The 21,193-nt window shown below is 38.7% G+C and overlaps 1 protein-coding gene and 1 long non-coding RNA gene across 3 annotated transcripts in view; one reads left to right on the forward strand and one right to left on the reverse strand.

Annotated features, from left to right (window-relative positions):
• The window catches only part of SNX9 (sorting nexin 9), a 64,321-nt gene extending 45,098 nt beyond the window's left edge, over positions 1–19,223 (forward strand). For both annotated transcript variants that reach the window (XM_082049811.1, XM_082049812.1), the window contains exons 11-18: positions 570–673; positions 2,754–2,857; positions 5,629–5,706; positions 11,452–11,528; positions 12,468–12,557; positions 14,136–14,250; positions 15,796–15,887; positions 17,168–19,223. In XM_082049811.1, the coding sequence (XP_081905937.1) occupies positions 570–673; positions 2,754–2,857; positions 5,629–5,706; positions 11,452–11,528; positions 12,468–12,557; positions 14,136–14,250; positions 15,796–15,887; positions 17,168–17,215 (708 nt within the window). In that variant the 3' untranslated portion in view covers positions 17,216–19,223. The remainder of the gene's footprint in view (positions 1–569; positions 674–2,753; positions 2,858–5,628; positions 5,707–11,451; positions 11,529–12,467; positions 12,558–14,135; positions 14,251–15,795; positions 15,888–17,167) is intronic.
• LOC309438438 lies at positions 18,188–19,743 on the reverse strand. Its single transcript, XR_014183795.1, has 2 exons — positions 19,383–19,743; positions 18,188–19,302 (listed from the first exon to the last, which is right to left on the reverse strand). It is a non-coding gene; the product is annotated as an uncharacterized lncRNA (long non-coding RNA).
• Positions 19,744–21,193: the final 1,450 nt, after the last annotated feature.

Consider the following 21,193-nt stretch of genomic DNA (forward strand, 5'->3'; position numbering starts at 1 on the left):
AAACCTCCTGAGGTCACTTCAAACCAGAATTATTCTGTGATCCTGTAAGTAAGGGCTTAATAACATAGTAACTAGCAGTGATAGTGAAGTACTATTTGGATGGCCAGTGGGGAGTTGTATAATTGTGCTAGCCAGTCAGCAGTTCTTAGTATCCAACTTATGGACTGATATAAACAGGAAAGATTTTGCAATACATGTGGAATTTTTAACCTTTTTATCCATTCCCACTAAGAACTTGGTATGGCAATTGCATAATAGTCTCATGATAATCTTGAGTAGCTTCTGATCTCAGCACTATCACATGTGCAGATACAGCTGAATATAATTGCTCTTACAGTGTATTTCAGTAATGAACAAGAAGGGCCTGTTTACCCCAGGATCTAGAAAACTAAGTGCACAAGGAAACCTTGGCCCCACTGAAACTTTCATTTAAAAGGTTTTAATGTATGGGTGTTCTTTTGGTTAACTGTTCTCCTAGATGTTTAATTCACTGCTTGAGTACCTGTACTTAAAGATGGATGAACAGTCGTGGTCAAATTTTGTCTCTCTATTTTTTTTTTTCCCTCAAGGAGTGGAAAACTGGAAAGCGGAAGGCAGAAAAAGATGAAACTGTAGGAGTCCTGATCTTTTCTACAATGGAACCAGAAGCTCCTGACTTGGATATGGTAGAAATGTAAGGTGGTTTCTTTTTGAGTGGATGTTATGCATCTGGATATAGAACAGATACTGAGCTAATATAAAAAATAAAATAGTAAGCATGCACCACATTTTAATGGATTTGAAGAGTTACTCATCAAGGTAGAGCTAAAAAAATAGTTTCAATATGAGATTTTCATATCAACCCCTCTAAAATTTGGTGGAACTTCCTATTATGCCTCTGACTTCACTGATCCTAAAAAGGATGTATGCAAAACTAGTTGACAAGAGTACTGGCAGATCTTATGGACTTGTTTTGTATTGCTATGAGAGTATATTTTCATCTTCAGTTGTGAACAGCTCCAAAGTGTGCTAGGCTTGCCAACTAGCTTAGAATAACTGTAGATGACCTTTGTCTTTATCCAAGTGATACAGTGCATATTAAGATGTATATTATAGCTGCGTGGTAGCAGTTCTGTACTAGTAAAAAAGATGGAGGTTTTTAGGTCACTTCTGCTTCGAACATGAGGATTTCAAACCTGACTACTTCTCTTAAGTATGTTTTATACGTAGCTCTGTGATATAAAAACTGAAGGAATGAACTAGAGAGGATTTTGTACATAGGGTACAGGAAAGAGTGAATCTGTATATCATATACAGAACCTTGGCAGGGAACGACCAGCACATGGTCTGCTAAAGAGTTTCTCCCCAGGCAGGGTGGGGGCCGGCAGGCAGCCTGCCAGGAATGCTCCCCAGAGTGTGTGGGCTCCTGGCTGGGGCTGGCAGCCTGGGCTTGTTCTGGGGACCCATCTCCAAGCATTGCAGGGGTGGCTGTGACACCTCAGACATCTGTACCATGTTCCAGTGCCTGGGAACGTCTCATGGTGCTGTTAAAAGTGTGTATGAACGTTGTTTTGAAAGCCATTACTCCTGTCAGTGGCCAAACCAGCTTGTTCAATAGTTCATAGGTTCTTCAGTGGAAAGATGCTCTTTACTTAAGCCATTTTAGCAGTACTTTGGCAGTCCTGTGTCAGCCTGTCTTTGATCAAAGGATGGTAACCTTCTGCTGGTTCATGAACAGTTTCTGTGATTATGATACTGTAAAGTACAAAGTACAGAAAATTAAAGGATGATTTGCTACTGGGAAAACTGGAGTAAAACAAGGGCCTCTTGGAAAGCCCAGGTTCTGTTTCTGTGCCAGTACCTGTTCAGATAGGGTTCCCAGCTGGGGAGGGAGATGCTGGTGGGGATATGGGAGCCTCTGGGTGGTTGGGCCACAGCTGAAGCTTCTGCCCCAGCTCTGGGGAGCTGCTTTGGGTTGCCTTGCTGCGAGAGCTGTCACACACAGACTTTGGCTGAGAGCATTTGTGAGATCTCACACAGTTGAATAATGCTCATTGAAAATCAGAAAATAGATGTCTAGTTTTCTTTTGTAGAGTTCACAGGGCATTGCTGTGTATGCAGTGCTGTGTTAATGCAGCTTTGACAGCTGCATGAAAACATGCTTAAAGAGGGGTGAAAAGGCATGTACCAATTCAGCATTCTCTTTTGAGCATCACTATTTTTTCCCCTCTGTAACACAACTGAACACAATGGTATTGTCAATATAAAGTTATGCATATATATTTCCATAGAAGAACTGATACATTAATTTTTATTCTCCTATTTTAGACTTGTATTAAAATATCTGTCACAGTTATTTTCTTTATATTTGTTGTTGTATGAATTTTGCTACTTCTGTTACTCTAACATCTAATCTCTTGTCAATGTGGGGTCCTTTGTGTTAAGTGCTCTAGAGATGCATTTTCCTCAAATCAGATTTTGTTATTATTTGATCTCAATTTTTTTGAGTGTAACTAAATGATAGTCCAGTATTATGTGTTTAACAGGGCCAGGTGGGGCAGAAATAGAACAAAAAATGCATATATCTGAAGAGGGAAATCCTGACCTCAGTGAAATGGCAAATATTTCAAGGAATTAATTAATTTAGATATATATATATATATTTTTTTTTAAAGACCTAGTTGATGCTATTTAACATTTCAGTATTGTATTTAAAGTTAGCATAATGCACCTGTTAAACTGCTTTTTGTTTTTGATTTTTCCAAATGCTACAGAGAACAGAAATGTGATGCGGTGGGTAGGTTCACCAAAGCAATGGATGATGGAGTCAGAGAGCTGCTGACAGTGGGACAAGAGCACTGGAAGAGGTGTACAGGGCGTAAGTGTCCCTTCTGAACTCAGCAGTCATATTTCTCTATTGCTTTTTCTCTGTGGTTTTTGTTGTTTATAATTCAAGGCACATCTTTAAAGGAAATGCTAAACTATCATGATGGTTCTATGGCATTTGGCTGCTTTCAGTGTATGAGAGTATAAATTGTACAAGGTTTTTGGTTTGTTGGGTGTTGTTTTGTTTTTTTTTCTTTCTCTTGTAGCAAAAATATCTGGTCCCTGGCCATAGGTTTAAAAATATTAGAAGTAATTTTAGTAATCCAGCTGAAGTCCTTGTTGGTCCTGTTCTCATTTATTTGTTGTTTATCTACATTTTAGTAACATGGGCAAAGTAGACCTGTCTGTTTGATGAAATCTTAAATGGTTATATTTCATTAGCCCCTTATTTAGGATTCTTGCATGCCAGGAGGAGTGATTAAAAGATTAAATGAGTTTTTTTTTTTTTTAAAAAAGAAAAAAGAAAAATCAGCTTGATTCTAACTTAATCTTTAGCCCAATTCTTTTTCTCCTATCTTGTCTCTTCCTTCCCACAGATATTTAGGGTTGCAGAACTTCACACCAAGTCCCTATGACTCTGCCTGGGCTCTAATTTCCTAGTCCACAGCAGTGTTCAGTGTTTGTGGCCACCACAAGGCAGCTATTGAAAGGAAGCAGGTACTACAGCTGAGGATCATAATAAGAAACATTTCAGGGCAGGCTGTAGTGTCTGGTGACCAGAGACCTCATAAATCTGCTCGATCTCCTCCATTTTTAATATTTTTTTTTTTCTTTTTTTTCTTCCCTCCCCCCCACCATCTTTTTAACTCCTGCAAAAAAACATTGTCCCCGGACTTGGGAGTAAGTAACATCTCCTGAGTTCTCACTTTGCTGCTTTCTAATCTAACACTGCAGTTGAATATCTGGGGCTGACTGGAGGGAATGGGAAGTAGAGAAGCTCACTCTCTTCTGGTAGTGATTGCGTTAGACCTTAGTGTTTGTAGGATGTAACCTCTAAATTATTTACATTTCTCCACTTTGAGTAAGAGGGTTTCCTTCTACATATCACTGACCTTCCTGCTGGTCAAAAATAGTCTAACACAGGAAAGAGCTCTAACACAGATCTTGCTTCACTAGGAAATGGTACCAAGGGGGAAGCGGAGGGCAGGGGAAGCAATAAGGTCCCTCAGATGAGACTAAAAAGATAGTGTTGCTTTGTAGTTACAGAAGCAGTGATCAAAACTGTAATAATTAAGGGCTGGCTGTGATTAGTGTTTACAGTAGAAATTCAGAATTTTCTTCACCGCTAAAGTCTCCCTAGAGTTATGAAACTAGTACTTTAGGTATGGAATGATTCCTCTAATACCTGCAATTATGAATTAGTTGGCATAAATGCAGTAAATCAGATGAAACTGTGTAGAAAATTTTGACTTAATTTTCCAGACATTCATACTGAATAGAAAAAGGAGATGAGACATGCAAAGCTGAAGAATTTCAGTGGTCTCTTAGGTTTTAAGTTCACTGTCAGCTCTAGTCTTAACTACTAGTCAGAATTATTTTTGGCACATCCTGAGCAATAGTTACGTTTGTTCCATACTATGATATTTAAAATGATTGACAGTGGAAACTTCTTAAAAGCAAGTGAAAACCAAATGTTCTTCACTAGTTTCCACTGGGGATTCTGTAACAAGTTAATGGCTGATGAATGGTACCTGCTGTATAAAAAAATACCAGTTTTCATAAATAATCTAACTTCTGGGCAAGCACTTGAACAAAGATAATTATTAAAATTATATGCTTTGGGGTGCTTTTTATTTTAACCACACAAAGGGGTCCCTCTTCGAAAATCAGATTGTATGGGATTCTAGAGGAACTAAAAAACTTTTATTTACCTGAGCAGTGGACCCCCTGAATAAAAATGTTTGACAACAAAAAGCACTTTTACTTGTTTGGGGTGGGTGTTTTGTTTCTTTTGTGTTTGTGGGTTTTTTTGGGCGGGGATGGTTTGGTTGTTGTGGTTTTGGTTTTTTGTTTGTTTGTTTTGGTTGTTTATTTTTTTTCCTGCTAGCACAGGTAGCTTATTGAAAAAAGTTTTCACTTTTCAGATTGCTTTTTAGGCCTCTGGGGTGGTGGTATTCAAAGTTTTAATACTGAATACACTCATTGCAGTTTATTGACTTCATTGTGAGGTAGCAATTTCTGCATACATTTTCAAAAAATAGATTATAAAAAACAATTTTATTATTCCAATACTTGCATCAATTTCAATCCCTATATAATCTTGGTTTCTAATGCTTTTAAATGTAAAATCCATTATTTGAGGAGAGTTTAGGTATTATAGGTCTGTATAATAATTCCCTCTCTTAAAATATTAATGAGATCTATTCTCCATCACTGCAGCACTTTCCCCCCACCTCCCTTAGGAGGACAGTCTGCTCATGAAGGGGAGGAAAAAAAATCTCACTGTATGTATAAGAGAACTGAGATAGGAATGCCATGAGATTTTTTTTTTCTTTTTTCTTCCATAGCAGTCACAGACTGTTTCCCCAACTGTTTGTGGCTTTCAGGAACCCAGATTGCAATTCCTTTATCCCATCTTGGAATGTGTGTAGCAGGGGAGGGTGTAAGAATTGTAAATGCTTCACTAAAGGAAATGTAAAACCTAGTTGGTTTTGACTTTTGCTTCTATCAAGGTTTGGAAACACTGCAGATCTGGTCTCAATTACCCTTGTGGGTTTTTTTTTTTCTGTTTTCCTCTTTTCCCCATCCATTTTCCCCTCTCAGCGTTACCCAAGGAATACCAGAAGATAGGAAAAGCATTGCAGAGTCTGGCACTGGTCTTCAGCACTAGTGGATACCAAGGTACTTCTATAGCTTCATTTGTACTTTACTTAACAGAAGATATTTTAATTATATCATATGCTACATTTTTTTTGCCAAAGATCTTAATGCTTTCCTCCCTGAACTTTAGATGTCAGACATGATTCTGGAAATAGCATTAAAAACTTGTTTCCCTGTGTTTATTATGGGGTTTTTATATTCTAGTCTGCAATCTTGGTTTTTTAGCACCATATAATCATGTGGTGGTGTTGGAGTTTAGCTTGATGTCATTAGTGTGTAATCTGGTCACTGACCTGACTGACAAAACATGCTGCAGCATTTTTTGTGATATCAAAGGAAAGGGGAGAAAATTCAGCCTTGAAAATATCTGTCACAGAACTATTGTGTGACTTATGTCATGGAACAAGAACTTCACATGGGGATGGAAAACTTATTACAAGGTTTTTGTATACCATTGTGTGGGCTGGAGGGTTGGCTATTGTAGCCCTCTCTTTTCCTTCACCTTTCCTTCTCCTTCAAGAGCCCTAAAATAGAGCCTGTTGTGTTAGGTATGAAAGTTGTGGGAGGGAAAAGGAGGGCATCAGTTGTTCAGAGTTCTTCTAAAATGTAGTCTTTAGGCCAAACTTAAAATCCTGCTTTAATATGTGAAGTTTTGCTGAGGTTTTCCAGATAACTGGAAAATATTATTATCCCAGAGGGAGCTAATTAAGTCTATTTTCTCTGGGATTTTCTTGTCAAATGTATTTGTTTGTGGTTTTGTTTTGGTTTTGGTTTTTTATTGTTGTGGTTGTGGGTTTTTTTTTCTTTTCTACACTTAATAGCTAAATTGTTCTGTTCTAAAACCTTAAATGTTATAGCATAGAGGCTTCCTGAAATCCTTCCATTTTAGGACTTTTAGTTGACCAGTACTTAATCTGACTACTCTCTTTATACTCTCAAAGTTTTTGCTTCATAAAGCATGTATTAAAATGCAACCACTTCTGAAACTCAGGTTCTCTGCTGCTGGAAACACTGGAGATAGGCACAGTCCCTGTAGTTTGCTATCAACTTTGTCCTATGCTTCAACAGAATGACTGCTTTGTTAGAATTGAAGGATAGCATATTGCTTAAAAAAATGACTTTTGGATATGAGAACTAAGTAGGGAATTTGCATAGTTATATACTCTCAGCATGGGTTAGAAAACTGTAAATCCTAGCCAGACACATTCTGTAGCAAGAATTCATGAGAAAGGACTGAAGATTGCTTGAACTGTAACACACTTTCTTTTGCCAGGGTAAAAGCAAAACAATATGGCTTAAAGGTATGATGCAAAACTGCAGATCAGCCTTACAAAAGAAAGCTTCAATTTGATTTCCAGCATCTTCGAATGGTTTGAAAAAATAGATCCCATGGTGATTGGGAACAAGACAAGGATGTTTCTCTTTCCTGTTTGCCCAATTGTACTTGGTTGCACCCTAGTATCTCGCAGAGGAAAACATCCTTCCCACTGATGCCTTTGTCCTGACTCCATATATTTTGCTCTTTTTAATAACCAGTATACCGCTGTATTTTTTCAGTATTAATAATGCATGAGAGTCTATTCTTTTTATTTGAGTTCTCAGGAAGAGAGAATAAGTGCAGTGCATGTGTTGCTTTAAATGCCATCTTCACTGCTGCCCTCATTCTGTCCTGCCTGCTGTTCACGTACAATGATTTCATTTGATGGTTGCTGCAGGTGTGGGTCTATGGATTAAGCAGACTCTATGCATGAGATGTAAGAATTTGGATTTAAACAGATAGGATGTGGTTTTCCTGGTCTCAATATTTAAAAGAAGGCACTGGATCTATTTCTTCAAATGAAAAAGTACTAGCTAGGTTGAGTATGGGGTGTGATTTTCTGGACTGTTGATAAAGAAGAATGAGTCCTTCAGCCATGGTTAAAGGCACTCACTTCAGTTGCTGTTGGGAGCTGAATCTCTTCATCCTCTTTTTTTCAATACCTGAGTTCTCAAAGTTTAAGCATATAGGCTGCTGAAGATTGCAATGGCTGATTTCTTGACAAAAATATTTCCAGCTACTGGTAGACGACTTCTGACATACTGAATACACCATTAGCTGGTTCATTTGCACAGTTAGGATGCGGTGTATCTACTGTCCTTACCTCTTTCATCAGTGCTGCCTGTTTGTTCTGTGAAGCCGCCTTATGTGTGGTGAATGTCTACTGCCTCATCTTCTGATTTCCAATCTAAAATGTTTAAGATTGCATCAGGCAAGATGCACTTGTTAATCTGACTCACTCAAGCTCTTTTTTTTATGCTGCAGAATGAGCCTTATCAATTATTTGCCTGCCACAGAGCATATTAGGAATCTAACCCCATTATTAGCAGAGGCAAGGGTACCTTTAAAGCTACTAAGGACACATTGAGAGGTTTTCATTTAACTTGGCTGTGGGCCTATAGTACTGTCCAATCCATTTTAGGAACACATGCTTTGAAAGTATAATCCTGGCCCAAAAATGCATATGGGGCAGTTCTAGACTATGCCTGGAAGTGTCTTGCAGCCTGGCACTACTTTGCTTATCTTATTGCATCATACGATGCTCTTAGGGTAACACAGCCTTAAATAGCACAGCTTCTCTTTTGCGGTGCCAAATCTGGATGAGTTTTATCTCCTATATTAAGAAAATGTGAATGGCTGTGGTATGCCATTCAGCCATAGTAAGATCTCCTAATCCTACATCACCCCTCAGGAATTTTGTTAGGCAGTTACATGCAAGTTTCACTATCCTGCCAGCTAGCAACAGGAATCTTGCCTTCCAAGCTGCTTGTGTGCTGAATGTTATCAGTCCAAGGTTTACTTGTCAAGAAAAATCTTGTTACGTGGTTCCCTAATACACCAAACATCATCTTTTTCATATTCCTCGATTCTGTTAAAACATGCTTTGAAAGAAAACAAAACCAAACCACTTCTTGACAAAAAAATTCTGCCCTGATCAAGCCTCACAGAATATTAGTTCCCTCAGTATAGCTGGTGTGCTCCCTCAGAGGTGATAATCACTAATATTTACCAAACAGTTGAACTGCTAAGAGATGCTCTGCTAAACATCTCCTCATAGTTTTAACATCTTTCTTCTTCTCTCTATGACAGCATGCAGGCCTGTACATCAATAAAAATATCGGTTTCTCCTCATGGTTGGGTTAAAATATCTGTAGAATATTACTGGTGATTTTACAGCTGTCTTTAGTCAATGCTTTTAAGTCCTCTGTGCCTCTCATGAGGTTATATGTAATGTACCCTGCCCTGATTTTGTAAATGTCAGCAGCATGTAGAGCTTTCTGCCTTTCTGTTGATGAAAGAACCCCTGACATCCTGGTAGATGTTTGCAGTGGAACCCAGCTCAGCTTTCACAGCTTGAGTTAAGAAGCCCATGCCCAGCTTTGCATCAGTTTAGAAGCTGAAATTCTAGGAACTTGGCCCTGTCCAAGTAACAAAACTCTGACCAAAACCCCTGTTGACAACAGGAATTTGGAGCAAGCAATCTGCTGCTGGAATTCAAGTTACTCTGAGTGAGCATGGGGCTTGTGAGCAGTATCTCTGACAAGGTGGCCTGGTGTAGGGAGTGACCTGACACTGCCCATGATGTGTATTAGAACTTGGAGGGTGCGGTGGCAGGTGAGAGATGAAATCTCACTCTTTAGGGCTGTACTGGCACTACCTGAAAAAGAAATTGTAGAAGAAAAAGATGCAGTGAGGAGCCACAGATATTCTTCTACCAGTTGTGTGCCTGTCTATTGTTGTGATCCGCTGTTTGCAACAACTTTTAAATATGCTGTCCTGTAGCTGTACTTTTGGAGGAGTGTGAATGCCTCTGCTAGCAGTAGAAACTTTTCATGCACCCTCTCATTTGTGCCCTGCTGCCCCCAAGTGAGGGAGGATTGGTGGTGGGAGGGTTTGTCTAGATTCTTTGAAGCTGCAATCTATGAAGGTCCTTTGAATGAGTTCTTCACAGAAGGGGAGGATTTTCTCTTTCTACTTTAAGTATACATACTCTTCCTCTTTCTGTTTTCTTGTATAGGAAAAGACATAATCTTTTATGGCATTGTGAAACGAACAGCAACATCAAGATCAGCCTGGCTTCTGACTCTGATTAAAGCCACACCATGTTTTGTCCCAAAATCTAGGAGTCAGTTGCCTAAGCAGCAGTTAGTTCAGGGTTACTCAAGGTGACTTCTGAGCAGACATGGCAAATTCTGAAATTATAAAATTACTTGTCTACCTGAAATAATGAAATTGATCTCCCTAGAATGTTTTTATTGTTTTACAATGAAGAGATATCTTCAGAATTATGTACCTCTTAAATCTTGCAGTAGGATAAAACAAAAACAACATTATATCCAGATATAGACTCAAATCAGAGAAAACCAACTATTTCTGTAGCAGTGTTTGTGTTGCTGGACTTACTGGTTCTTAGGTTTGGTAGCTGTCCCTCAAAGCTTTTGGCTTTATGAAACCAGTCTAATGGAAAGTAAAAATCAATGGATAGAACTGAAGCAACATTCAGTCATTATTACCTTGTTTCCTTTAGGACATGCTAAAATGAAGGCATCCTACCTAATAAATCTCTAACGATAGTTTAGGCCATATGTTGTAGCAAAAGGAGATACTTTATGTTCAAGTTAATCATTAATTAAATTGATGTTTGGTAATTTTCAATTAAGTTGCTGACTAATATCTATATAATAAAAACAAGATGTTCGTAAAAGACTTAACTGTTTCCTAGTATCAAGATGTCTGAAAGGATGAGAAAAATAATTTTTTCTTAAACTAATATTTGATATCTCCAAATTATACCTTCCCCTTTCTCTACCTTGATTTGCTTTCTGTACTGGTGACTACATGCTTTGGACAAGCTGACAAGGATGGAAAAACCCTGTGGTGTTTTGGGAAGGTGAAGTGGCATGAAAAAAATACAAGAATGTAAGGCTTGTTTCCATCTTTGTCTCACATAGCCATGTGCTGCTCGTAGTACAGTGTTATGAGCACTTGTGGTGTTGTCTAGCTTAGGATTTGTGGTGGTGTCTGTATTTTTAAGTGTAGTTTGTGGGGTCCTTTGATCTATTTCAGATGATGAAAGTTAGAAACTCAATCCCAAAAGCAGCAGTTCTTAAAGAGCTTGAAAATATCACCCAGAAGTTCCCTAAAGGGTCAGAAATCTTGTTGGCAAGGAAAAAACTTAATTTGGCCTCCTTCCACTTTTCTGACCTTCTAACGGTTAGTTCTAGGGCTGTCGGAGAGCCTAGGGCTAGCTTTGCTGCTCCGTAGGGCATTGTGGAGAATTTACTACTTATCGGGTATGAAAATCATTTATTAAAAATCAGAACAGCTGGTATCTCTTCAGCTTTGTTACTCTGTCTTCTAGTGTCACCCTCCTCATTCTCACTTCTTCCCCATACTGGGAGGCTTCCTGTTGCCCCAGGTGGGGGAATACCTGTGTATTTAAACTACCTAAAATAATGAAATGTGGAAGTGAACAGTGCTGCTACTATGGTAGAACAGTGTTTATGTGGTCCCTTTAGTATTCATTTTCTACAAGATTTTCAGAGTTTTCCTTTTTTAATGGTATACAAAATATGAATATTTTTCTAACTTCCTTATTACTTCCAGTGATAAAATGATGACTAGGCATTTATTCTTGCAAAATAAGCTATTTTAGAAATTTCCCTTGAATCGAGACAAGTTTCTTACTGTGATTGACTTACTGTAATTTGAACACTGTTTGCTTTTAGGTGAATCTGATCTCAATGGAGCAATAACGGAAGCAGGAAAAACCTATGAAGAAATCGCCAGTCTTGTAGCAGATCAGGTGGGAGCATTATAAATGCATTGGTGTAGTCTGGACAAACCTATCACCTCTTTGGATCACTTCTGACTTCTTTTTGTTGTTGTTTCTGTTTAAAGCATAACTGCTAGTGCTGCTGACCAGCTAAATTACATTACTGTTAATACTTTTAAATGTACTTTCATCTTCTTCTCTACTGTGTCAGTTTATTGGGGGGATGTAATGGGGAGGTATTTCTCTTGAGTCAGAAGGCTCACATTCTGGTTTCTAAAGTACTAAAATTATTGCTTTTTAAATGTGTTTTGCTTTTTGATGTCCGTGAACTGTCTTCATTACTGCTACGAAAGAATGAGATTAATCAAGGGTGGGGTTTCTACTTTCTTCCTGCATTCCCCAAATGTCTACAGGATCCAGATCTTGCTGCCTTTCATTGTCTTGACGTGCAGTTGCGTGCTTCAGTCAAAATCTAGCTTAAATAAATCCTGATTTGTGTCAGTATTCAAGTAATAAATTGATGTTTAGTGCATTAAGCTTAAAGTTTCCAAAATGCAGATCCTCTTGATCTTGCTGGAAGTTCTTAAAACAGTTTTCCAAGTCAGCGACTAAGGAGATGTACTTGTGCGTGTACCTATCTGTCTATGTAATGACATTGTTGCTTAATAGTGCTGTTGCTAGGACTAGTAGCTCCTCTTCAGTGAAAATTTGAGGCAAAACCCCTCACTTAATAAGCTGATATGGAGGAAAACAAAGAACAGAGGCACCTGCTCGCTGGTGCTCAGTGCCTTAGTCCAAAGAGCTTATATTTTAATAAGGACCTTTTAAAATACGAAAATCTAGCAATATTTTTTTTCTGTTCTTTCCTTCCCTTTTCTCCCCTCACCCTTTTTTTGGCATCATAGATTCTTTTCTGTGATGTTAATATGCCTCAGATACTTTTACTAACGCTTACCCTTTGTTTATTAGCCAAAGAAAGATCTTCACTTTTTGATGGAAACAAATCATGAATACAAGGGATTTCTTGGTTGCTTCCCTGACATCATAGGAGCACATAAGGTATGTGAGGAGCCTTTCCTTTTAAGGGTGGGCAGTGGGAAGATACACAGCATCAGAAGTGGTGGTATGGTACACTGCATTTGTGCCGCAGCTTGGCCCCTGCTTCCAGAAACACCGAAAGCTTCTATGTAAACTGGCATGTTGATTTTTAAAACAAAAAATACTTATAGGGAAGGTAGAACTTGTCTTGAGATTTGAGACTATCGTGACCTTCTGCTATAGTACAGCACTACAAGCTTCAGTTTTCTCTTCAGGTTAACTTCATGTCCCAATGTGGTGAACAGGAGTAGTGTAAATTTGTAGTATTTGAGTCTTACATGGTAGCTGATACTAAACCATAGCAGTGTTGTAGGAAGAATTGTGTACACTTAGCATGGCTAGCTTACTAGTATGTCTAAATAATCATGCACTGTGTAGAACAAGGGTGTCAAACTCATGTAATTTTAGGACTGTATAAATGTAGGAGTAGTTACATTCATACAGCCTTAAAATGACATTTGGCCCTTTGAAGGCAACTGTGAGCTGGTGTGGCCCCTGGTGAAAATGAGTTTGACACCCCTGACCTAGAAGTTTCTTTAATATTAAAAAACAGAAAATAGGACTAACTTTTTTTGGGGGGGAAGGAGGGGGAAAATACGAAAAACCCCAAACACTCGCAACAAAAAACAACCACTTCATTCTCTCTAATATGAAAGCCATCAAATAATAAAACAATGAATGTAGCCATTGAATCTAGTTTTGGATAGTCTGCTTTTTTTAGGTTCTAAAGTTTTCCTTATGTTCATGTGTCTGCTGTAAACCAGTTTTCAGGAAACTAAAAATTTTCAATTATTAAAAGAGTACACAAGTATTTTTTTTTACCACTTGAAGTGTTAAATGTATAAAGCAATAACACACGTATGAGAGCAATAAAGATAAAAGCCTATCAGATTTGTGTGTTCTTTCTTCAGGACACTTACAGTCCATCATCCCACAGAATCCTTGGGGGAAAAAATACCATAAAAGGAGAATAAATGATTTGAAAACTCAAAACATAAGCATACTGCCAAGACGTGTAAATAGTCTCTTGGCACAAATACATTGTGAAGGGGAAGGTGTTTCTTTTTATGCTTGTTGTTTATGTGACACAAGGATTTCCCTGAATTGAAAGTTATAAATTGCTATGAGCTGTAGTGTCTTGGATAATAGTTTGTCTCACCTTGTATAATGTACAAAAAAGGTTCTGCAGGCATCTGATAGTTTGAGGCTTTTGGACGTCTGTTTTGTTGGTCAGCTGTATTTTGAAACTTGGTCCTTTTGTCCTTTCTGTATATATGCTTGTGTGTGACTGTGTTCATGCTTGTGTTTGAAGTCACTTTTTGCAAGCTGTTAGGACTCTTGAAAGCAACAGAGCAAAATAACAAACTTTGGGTGAAAATGTGGGAAGGCAGAATCGGTCATTGTGTGTGTATATATATGTATGTGTGTAGTGGACAAGCTCAAACTGTGGTCAGCAGCATTTTAAATTACTGTAAAGACCTTCAGGTTCACTACTCTTTTAATCTACTCCCTTAATCTTTCTGCATTTGGTTTCTACAGGGAGCAATAGAAAAAGTGAAGGAAAGTGATAAATTAGTTGCAACAAGTAAAATAACGCCACAAGACAAACAGAATATGGTGAAACGTGTGAGCACCATGGCTTATGCACTACAAGGTAAACTGAATTTTGGGCTAAGTGAAATGTTGTAGACTGCTGAAGGACATCCCTTAAGTAACAAACTTTGAAAAGAGAAAAAGAGAATCTTTGTTCTATCAGGAATGATAGGTGTGGTTGGTTTTGTTTGTTTTCTTTGTGACCTGCGTAGATTTTCCCAAAATTGTGGTAGTTTTGCCCATTTTCTTTCAAATCTCATATTGCTATTGCAAAAGAGACATATAAAATAAAATTAAACAAACAAAACCCACAAAAACAACACCACCAAAAAACCCACCACAAAACCACAAAAAAAAAAAAAAACACAAAAACCAAAAAACCCCAAAACAACAAACAAACAAAACCACAACAACCACCACCACCTTCAACAGCCACCCCAGACTGATTCTTTCATTTTGAAGTGATGATAATGTCTCAAAGAAGCAGCATGGGCCCTGGTGCAGGAAGCAGTTCCATCATGTGCAGAAGTGTTTTTTCTGTCTCTTGCTTTAGTCAGACATGATCCAGTTTAGATTCATGTTCTTGTCGATAAGATTTTTTTATTTTTTTCCTGGATGTTCTTCGAATGAACTTTTTCCTCTTTAGGTTAGAGATGTAGTAAATATGAGATGTTGCACGCTGCACTTGAAAAAACAGGGAAGTGAGGAGTCATAGCTCAGTCCTGCAGGATACCAAGCCCTTAAGTGCATCCTGTTACTGACCTCAATGGGAATACTCACTGCTGAGGGGAGTTGTGGTTTTTGTTTGTTTGTTTGTTTGTTTTCCAGCTAACTTAAAGCCAAGACTACTCTGTATTTTGCAGGACAAAGTCAGAGCAGTGCACAAAACTTATTTTGAAATAAATAATAAAACTCCCTATCCTCTCCTTCTTCCTGGTCATAGTGATGCAATAGGACTGTGCTGTGTAAGTGTTAATCATGGAAGAGACCTCTAGGATGACTTTTACAATCCAGAATATTTCTTCTCCCTCTATTGGTATCTCAAAACGTATTGAACTTTTTATTTCAGCCATAAGCTGTGATGTGATGAGAGATGCAGAAAGTGATGAAAGGTGTCACAGATTCAGTTGTGCTGTTTCTTGGGTTCCTACTGAAACAGCTTCAGTCAAGAACAGGTCAAATGCTACTGGCTGATCTTTTTTTTGAGCTGAGTAATTACAGCTCTGGCTTATGATTTGATATCTATACCCTTGGAAATCTGAATGTCCTAGCCAAATTCTGTTGGAAAAACTCCAGGAAATAAACTCACTAGGAGAAAATTCTGGTGTATTCTTCATCAAGTCTTTGTACACCTGAATATTGTTCATTTTTCCAGGAAGCGTCCATATTTTAGCAGTGAGTAATTGCCACTCTACCAATTTTATGAACTGTTGCGTCATACCTGGAGTGCTGCAGGCAAAATGGGTTGTAGAAGCTTGAGAGCACTGACTGTGCTGGCAGGGCTGGACACTGAGTTCTTTGCACAGTAACTAATCTGAACTGGGTGAAACTGTTCGTAATTACAAATGTCTTTCTTAAATAATTTGCCTCCTGGGTCTAATTGCAGCTGAGATGAATCACTTCCACAGTAACCGGATTTATGACTACAACAGTGTCATTCGTCTGTATCTGGAGCAGCAGGCACAGTTTTATGAAACGGTAAGGTGTAGTATTTCAGTGCTAGTTTCCTGGCACATATTATGTTGCTACTTTTTATCAGAAATACTCGTAGTAATTAACGATCTTTTTGTATGAGCCTCTCCCAGAGATAACATATTTGAAGAATTGTACATCTAAAAAGTAAAAAAGTGACTTAAAATAATATTCCTATAGATACTATTCCTGTGCACATGACTACATCATATTAGACCTAAAAAAGTGTTTATTTTTGTCTTCCAGTGCCAGTCCTAAGGTTACAAAGAAATTTAGTTCTGTGATACGCAGTAGGACAGACCTGCTGCATTTCATACAACAGTAAACCATTTGAACAAAACTTCCCTTGAGGGGAAGCTGCTGCGATTTAAGACCTGATGTATGCAAATGTGGGGCGGGGGAGACTGGAGTGGTTTAGGTGACTTAAATATGTTAACTCTGAACATGTGACCTACAGCCTTAGCTGGCATTTAAAATTGTTCTTATGTATGTATTCCTTGTGGTTTTTTAAATGAAGCCCAAGAGGAAATTTTCTAATGTGATATGCTGGTAAAAGGTGAGTTTGCATGTGCTGGAACCTGACTTCTGTCACTTGAAGGAGTAATATAAGCAACTGGTTGCCCTTCACAGCAGTGAAAGCTGCCAGTGAGGCTTCAGAGTTGTCTTCAGTGGATGAGAACTTCAGGTCTCTCATCAGGTCACCTTGCTCAGTTTCTCTGGCACATCTGATGGGTTTAGGCATAGGTTACCCCTTACCTTCTTTCAGTTTGTTGTCCAGCCTGTCCCAGTTCTTCCGCCTGCAGCCTCACCAGCCTCCTTGTGCCAGTCCTCCCTCCCCCAGTACAGGGACCAGCTCCATGTTCACATGTGGGGCGCTGGCTGCCACGAGAGCTGCGGGGGGAGCATGGGAGCTCTGTTCCGATGTGTGGCCCTGTTTCAGCAGGGAAATGGATTTAATGGAAAATCTGGTTCTGTTCCTGTAGCGCTCCTGCATAGTACAGTGCTAGGTAACCTCACAGGCAGGATGACAGCCCTGCCCACAATACTTCCTGCAACACAACCTGAACAGTGAAAGCACAAAATGAACAAGGCAGAAAGCGTGTATATGAGAAGAAAAGTCTTTACAATGGAATGCTTTGAGAATCCTCCATACACAAAATGTACAGTAAAAACAGCAGATTTTCAGAAAATGAGGGAACTATTCATTTAATTTCTTGGCCTGCAGTCATATTTCTGTGTTGTGTAAAGTAACTATGTATTGAGTATGTTCTGTTTCTCTGTTTCAGATTGCACAGAAGCTGAGGCAGGCACTCAGCCGCTTTCCTGTGATGTAGAGAATAAGGAGTAGTCAACAATAAAGAAAACTCCGAAGTGCTTTTCTGATCTGGGGGCAATGCTAATAAAACTTGTTAGCCTTTGCCAGAAAAAAAAAAAAAACACCACACGAAAAGTACCCCCACAACAACAAAAATCAGTTGTAGAAAAAAAGAATTATTTAAAATTTTACTTTATCAGCCTAATGATAAGATAAAGTTCTCGATCTTGAATGCTCTCCCATTTGTATAATTATTTAAATAAAAACAGATCATGTTGTCAGTTATAGGGCTCTAAATTATCAAACTGGTATGTTGCCATGGACTTCATGCAGACTTGAGTCTATCAGATGTTCTTCCATAAACTCTTAACATCGGAGTTACAAATTTATATATATTTTTTCAAGTGGGAAAGCAGACAAGCTTGAGAAAATGACTTTAATGCTCATTATATTCAGCTCTAGTGATTCAGTAGCCAGGAGGAATTATATTCTTCTATATTTCTGGTACATGTTCATGATAATCTCCTGAATGACCACTTTGTCCTGAGTTTTGCTTCCCATACACAGCCATGGCACACTGCTCCATTATGACTCCTGGGACATACCAGTAATTCTTCCTTTTCTTTTTTTTTTTTTTTCCCTTCTAACTAAATCTTATATTTGTGGCACAACACCCCGGAGCTTATGTCAGGCTCTTTCTTTCTTGCTATGCACTGTATAAAAAGATGAAGTACAAACAAGGAAAGAGCCATTCAGGAAGGTGTGAAAAAACAGTTTTCCATACCAGCACGTTGACAGCCCCCCAGTGTCACACCATAAGGCGCTGGTGTTCCTCAGTGCTGTGCAGGGCCAGCTTCCCTTTCACCCCTCTGGGAGTTGTAGGTGTTTCAGCAGAGGGGACACTGCCACGTCTAACCAAACTAGTAGAATGCCCCAAATTCCAGCTCAGCTCAGGTCTTCATGTAGTAGGATGGTATGCTATTGGTTTGGGTTTATTTTTTGTTACCTTCTAATGTAAACTAAAAGGTGACAAAATTGCTGCATAACACCCTTAGTTCACACAAACTCTGTGGTTTGATCATCATCTCTTGTCAAGCGGCCCAGTGTCCTCTTTTTGGACTTCGGAAGTATCATTTGAGGCCCGGGCTTTTCAAAACAAAAAGCCACTGCCAATCCTCTTCACAGTGGGCACCAACTATAGTAATCCATTTAATGCCATAAGCAAGCGGGAAAGCCAAAATGCAGTTTTTGCTAAAATGTGCCTATAACATAAACATGTTAGCAAAAAAAAAAAAGAGGCATTTTACCAATAAGCCATTCTAAGTGACGGGTACAGTCTGCTGGACAAATAGTTGCCTTATTCTGTTTTGCATCGGTGTTACTTTTGTGTGCTAGAAGGAAAATCTGGATCTGCCTGAATAACCTGAAACCAAACCAAACAAGGCTAAGCTTAAATCTAGATGCTTTTCAGTGTCATGAGTTTTGTTCATGTTTTATAAACCTTGTCTTTTTCTCCTCCCAATTTTAGTTGTTCGCTTCCAAAATTCCATAGCACAGTGTTGTTTGATACAGCCATTTAAATATGTACAAATTGTACAGAATGTGTATAAATGTTTTACACCAAATGTAAGATCTGCTTGCATGTAGAAGCAGCTTATATAATAAATTGTTACAATGTGTACAGTAAATTCTGAAATCACTTTTTCAAGCCAGCATTTTTTTTTTAGCATTTGTATATTCACTTTTTGGTAATGAAATCTCTTTGTAACAGTCTCTTAATTTGGGAAGGGGGAAAGGGGGATCTTTTTACCAATCTTTAAATAGCTCCATATGCACTGAAGTTGAAGGTTCTCTATCTTGACCAGATCGTTTTGGAATCCAAGTGTAAGTTGTCATTCCCAGTGCAGGGAAGCTATAATGGTAGCAATCGTGTCAGAGATGCAACATTTTGGCAAAAAGTAACTGTTTAAAGACGTCTAGTAAAATGAAGTTAAACTGATAATAAATATTTATGTATATCCACTGGACTATTTAATTTTTTTTCTTTGAAATCATCATGTTGCTTTTTAACAGGGTGATGCAGTTTGAGGCAGATCCTCCTTATAGCTTTTCATTAACACACACACACACACACACACACACACACACACACACACACACACACACACACACACACACACACACACACACACACACACACACACACACACAGGCCAGCTGAGGAATGAGGAAGTGTCAGTGTGTCTTCCATGGAGCAGGCATCACAACTGAAGGGTATAATGGTGCCAGTGACTGCAAACCAGCAAAGGCTCTGCATATGTTGTGAGCTTTCATTATTCAGGTCAGTCCAGCTCGTAGTTGATGGAACCCTCCTGACTGCAAATCAGTAGTAGAGCACAGCACTACTGTGTATTCCTGGCTTTGTGTCAGCATGGTGTTGACCCAGAATAGAAATTAGATTGTCTTTGGTATTTGTGTTTGGGTTTTTTTTTTCCAATTAGACATGAATAGTGGCATAGTAAGGGTGGGTGGGTGGGTTGAGAGCAACAGAAAATCTTCATACTGAAGATGCAGTCTTAAGAATAGCAAGTTAGAGTAAGACTTGAGTAGTGCCCTCCTGAATTTTGTTTGTCATAGCTGAATAATTAATCTCTGGAGTGCTGCTTTTCTGCGAGGATGAGCCAAACGCTGTCATTATCCTAGTGACTTTCTAAAAGACATTAAATGCCCTAGCTGTTGGGTTTAACAGCTGATTCCATTACTGCTAAAATACTAAATTTATTTTTTTAACAATAAAAATGTAGCTATACAAAGGGGAATGCTACCTGTATTTCTTGTCTGTGGTTAATCCCACCTGGGATTAGGCTGCAGCAGTGAATTTCATTGTTGTTGTGATGTCTGATACATTTTTGGAAGGGTACTGTCTGCTGCAATGAGACTATTCTTTAGTGCTATAAGAGGCCTGACTTTGCATGAGTACTGAATTTCTTACATTACTGAGAAACTGCTGTTTTCTATGACAAAGTAGTTGAGGAATTATTCCTATAACATACACTTTATTCTGTAAATTCCAGTTAAAGAATATACATCAATTTTACTGCTACCAAAATTAGTCTTGTTTCATGCAGCAGAATCATTCAGACTAACAGCCTTGTAAAGACAGAGATGCATCACTTGTGCTGTGGTTTAGTTTGACGTACACCAGACACACTGCCAGTTGGGACTGGCCAAAACTACCTCCAGCCCAGTGGCACACAGCTGTCTGCAGGGACCAAAGCCCTCCCTAGGCAGAGCTCTGTTAGAGCTTTGTTAGAGGGTATCTCAGCAGAATAATAACAAATGGTATGAGTACAAAATAACAGAAAATACAGAAAGATTGTGGAGTCTTCTAAAAAAGAAAATAAAGTATTAAGTGGCTTGCTTGCTTTTGAATTGTATGTTAGTTATTTGACCTTCGTTATTAGCCTGTCCCCAAAGACACTCGCCAGGAGCAAGGAATGGGGGACAGGTGATATATATGTATGCATGCATATAGGAGTGTACATTGTGCTACTTAAGGTTGCTGAACCAGTCCCCATGGGCTGACAAGTCTATGGAAAAAAAAAAAAAAAAAAGACATCAAACTGAGAAAAAATGATCTGCCAAGTGGGTTGGTAACCAGGTGGGTTCTTTAACATGGGGAAGGGAGGAGCATGGGATACAGAAGAGAACATTTGTCTTTGTTCTGCTTAGAAGAGGCTTGGCTGGGCCAGCAGAAGAGTGCCTGAAGAGTTTGGAAAGGCAGAGAAAGTCTGTGACCAGAGAGAAAAGAAGAATAATTTAAAAGGTAAAGACCTCCTTTGAGGTTTTTGAGTTCCAAAGGCTAGAAGCAATGAGAACAAGGGGCCTTGGTTAGGTTAATTTTGTTTGGCTATTGGGTCCCCACCAGAAATAACTGGTTTGGAACCCTTATGCACTTTCAGCCATAACATATCTCTTAGGAAAATGCCTCTGTGCT

Source organism: Streptopelia decaocto (genome assembly GCF_964273445.1).
Source record: "Streptopelia decaocto genome assembly, chromosome: 3".
In the NCBI taxonomy this organism is placed as follows: Eukaryota; Metazoa; Chordata; class Aves; order Columbiformes; family Columbidae; genus Streptopelia; species Streptopelia decaocto.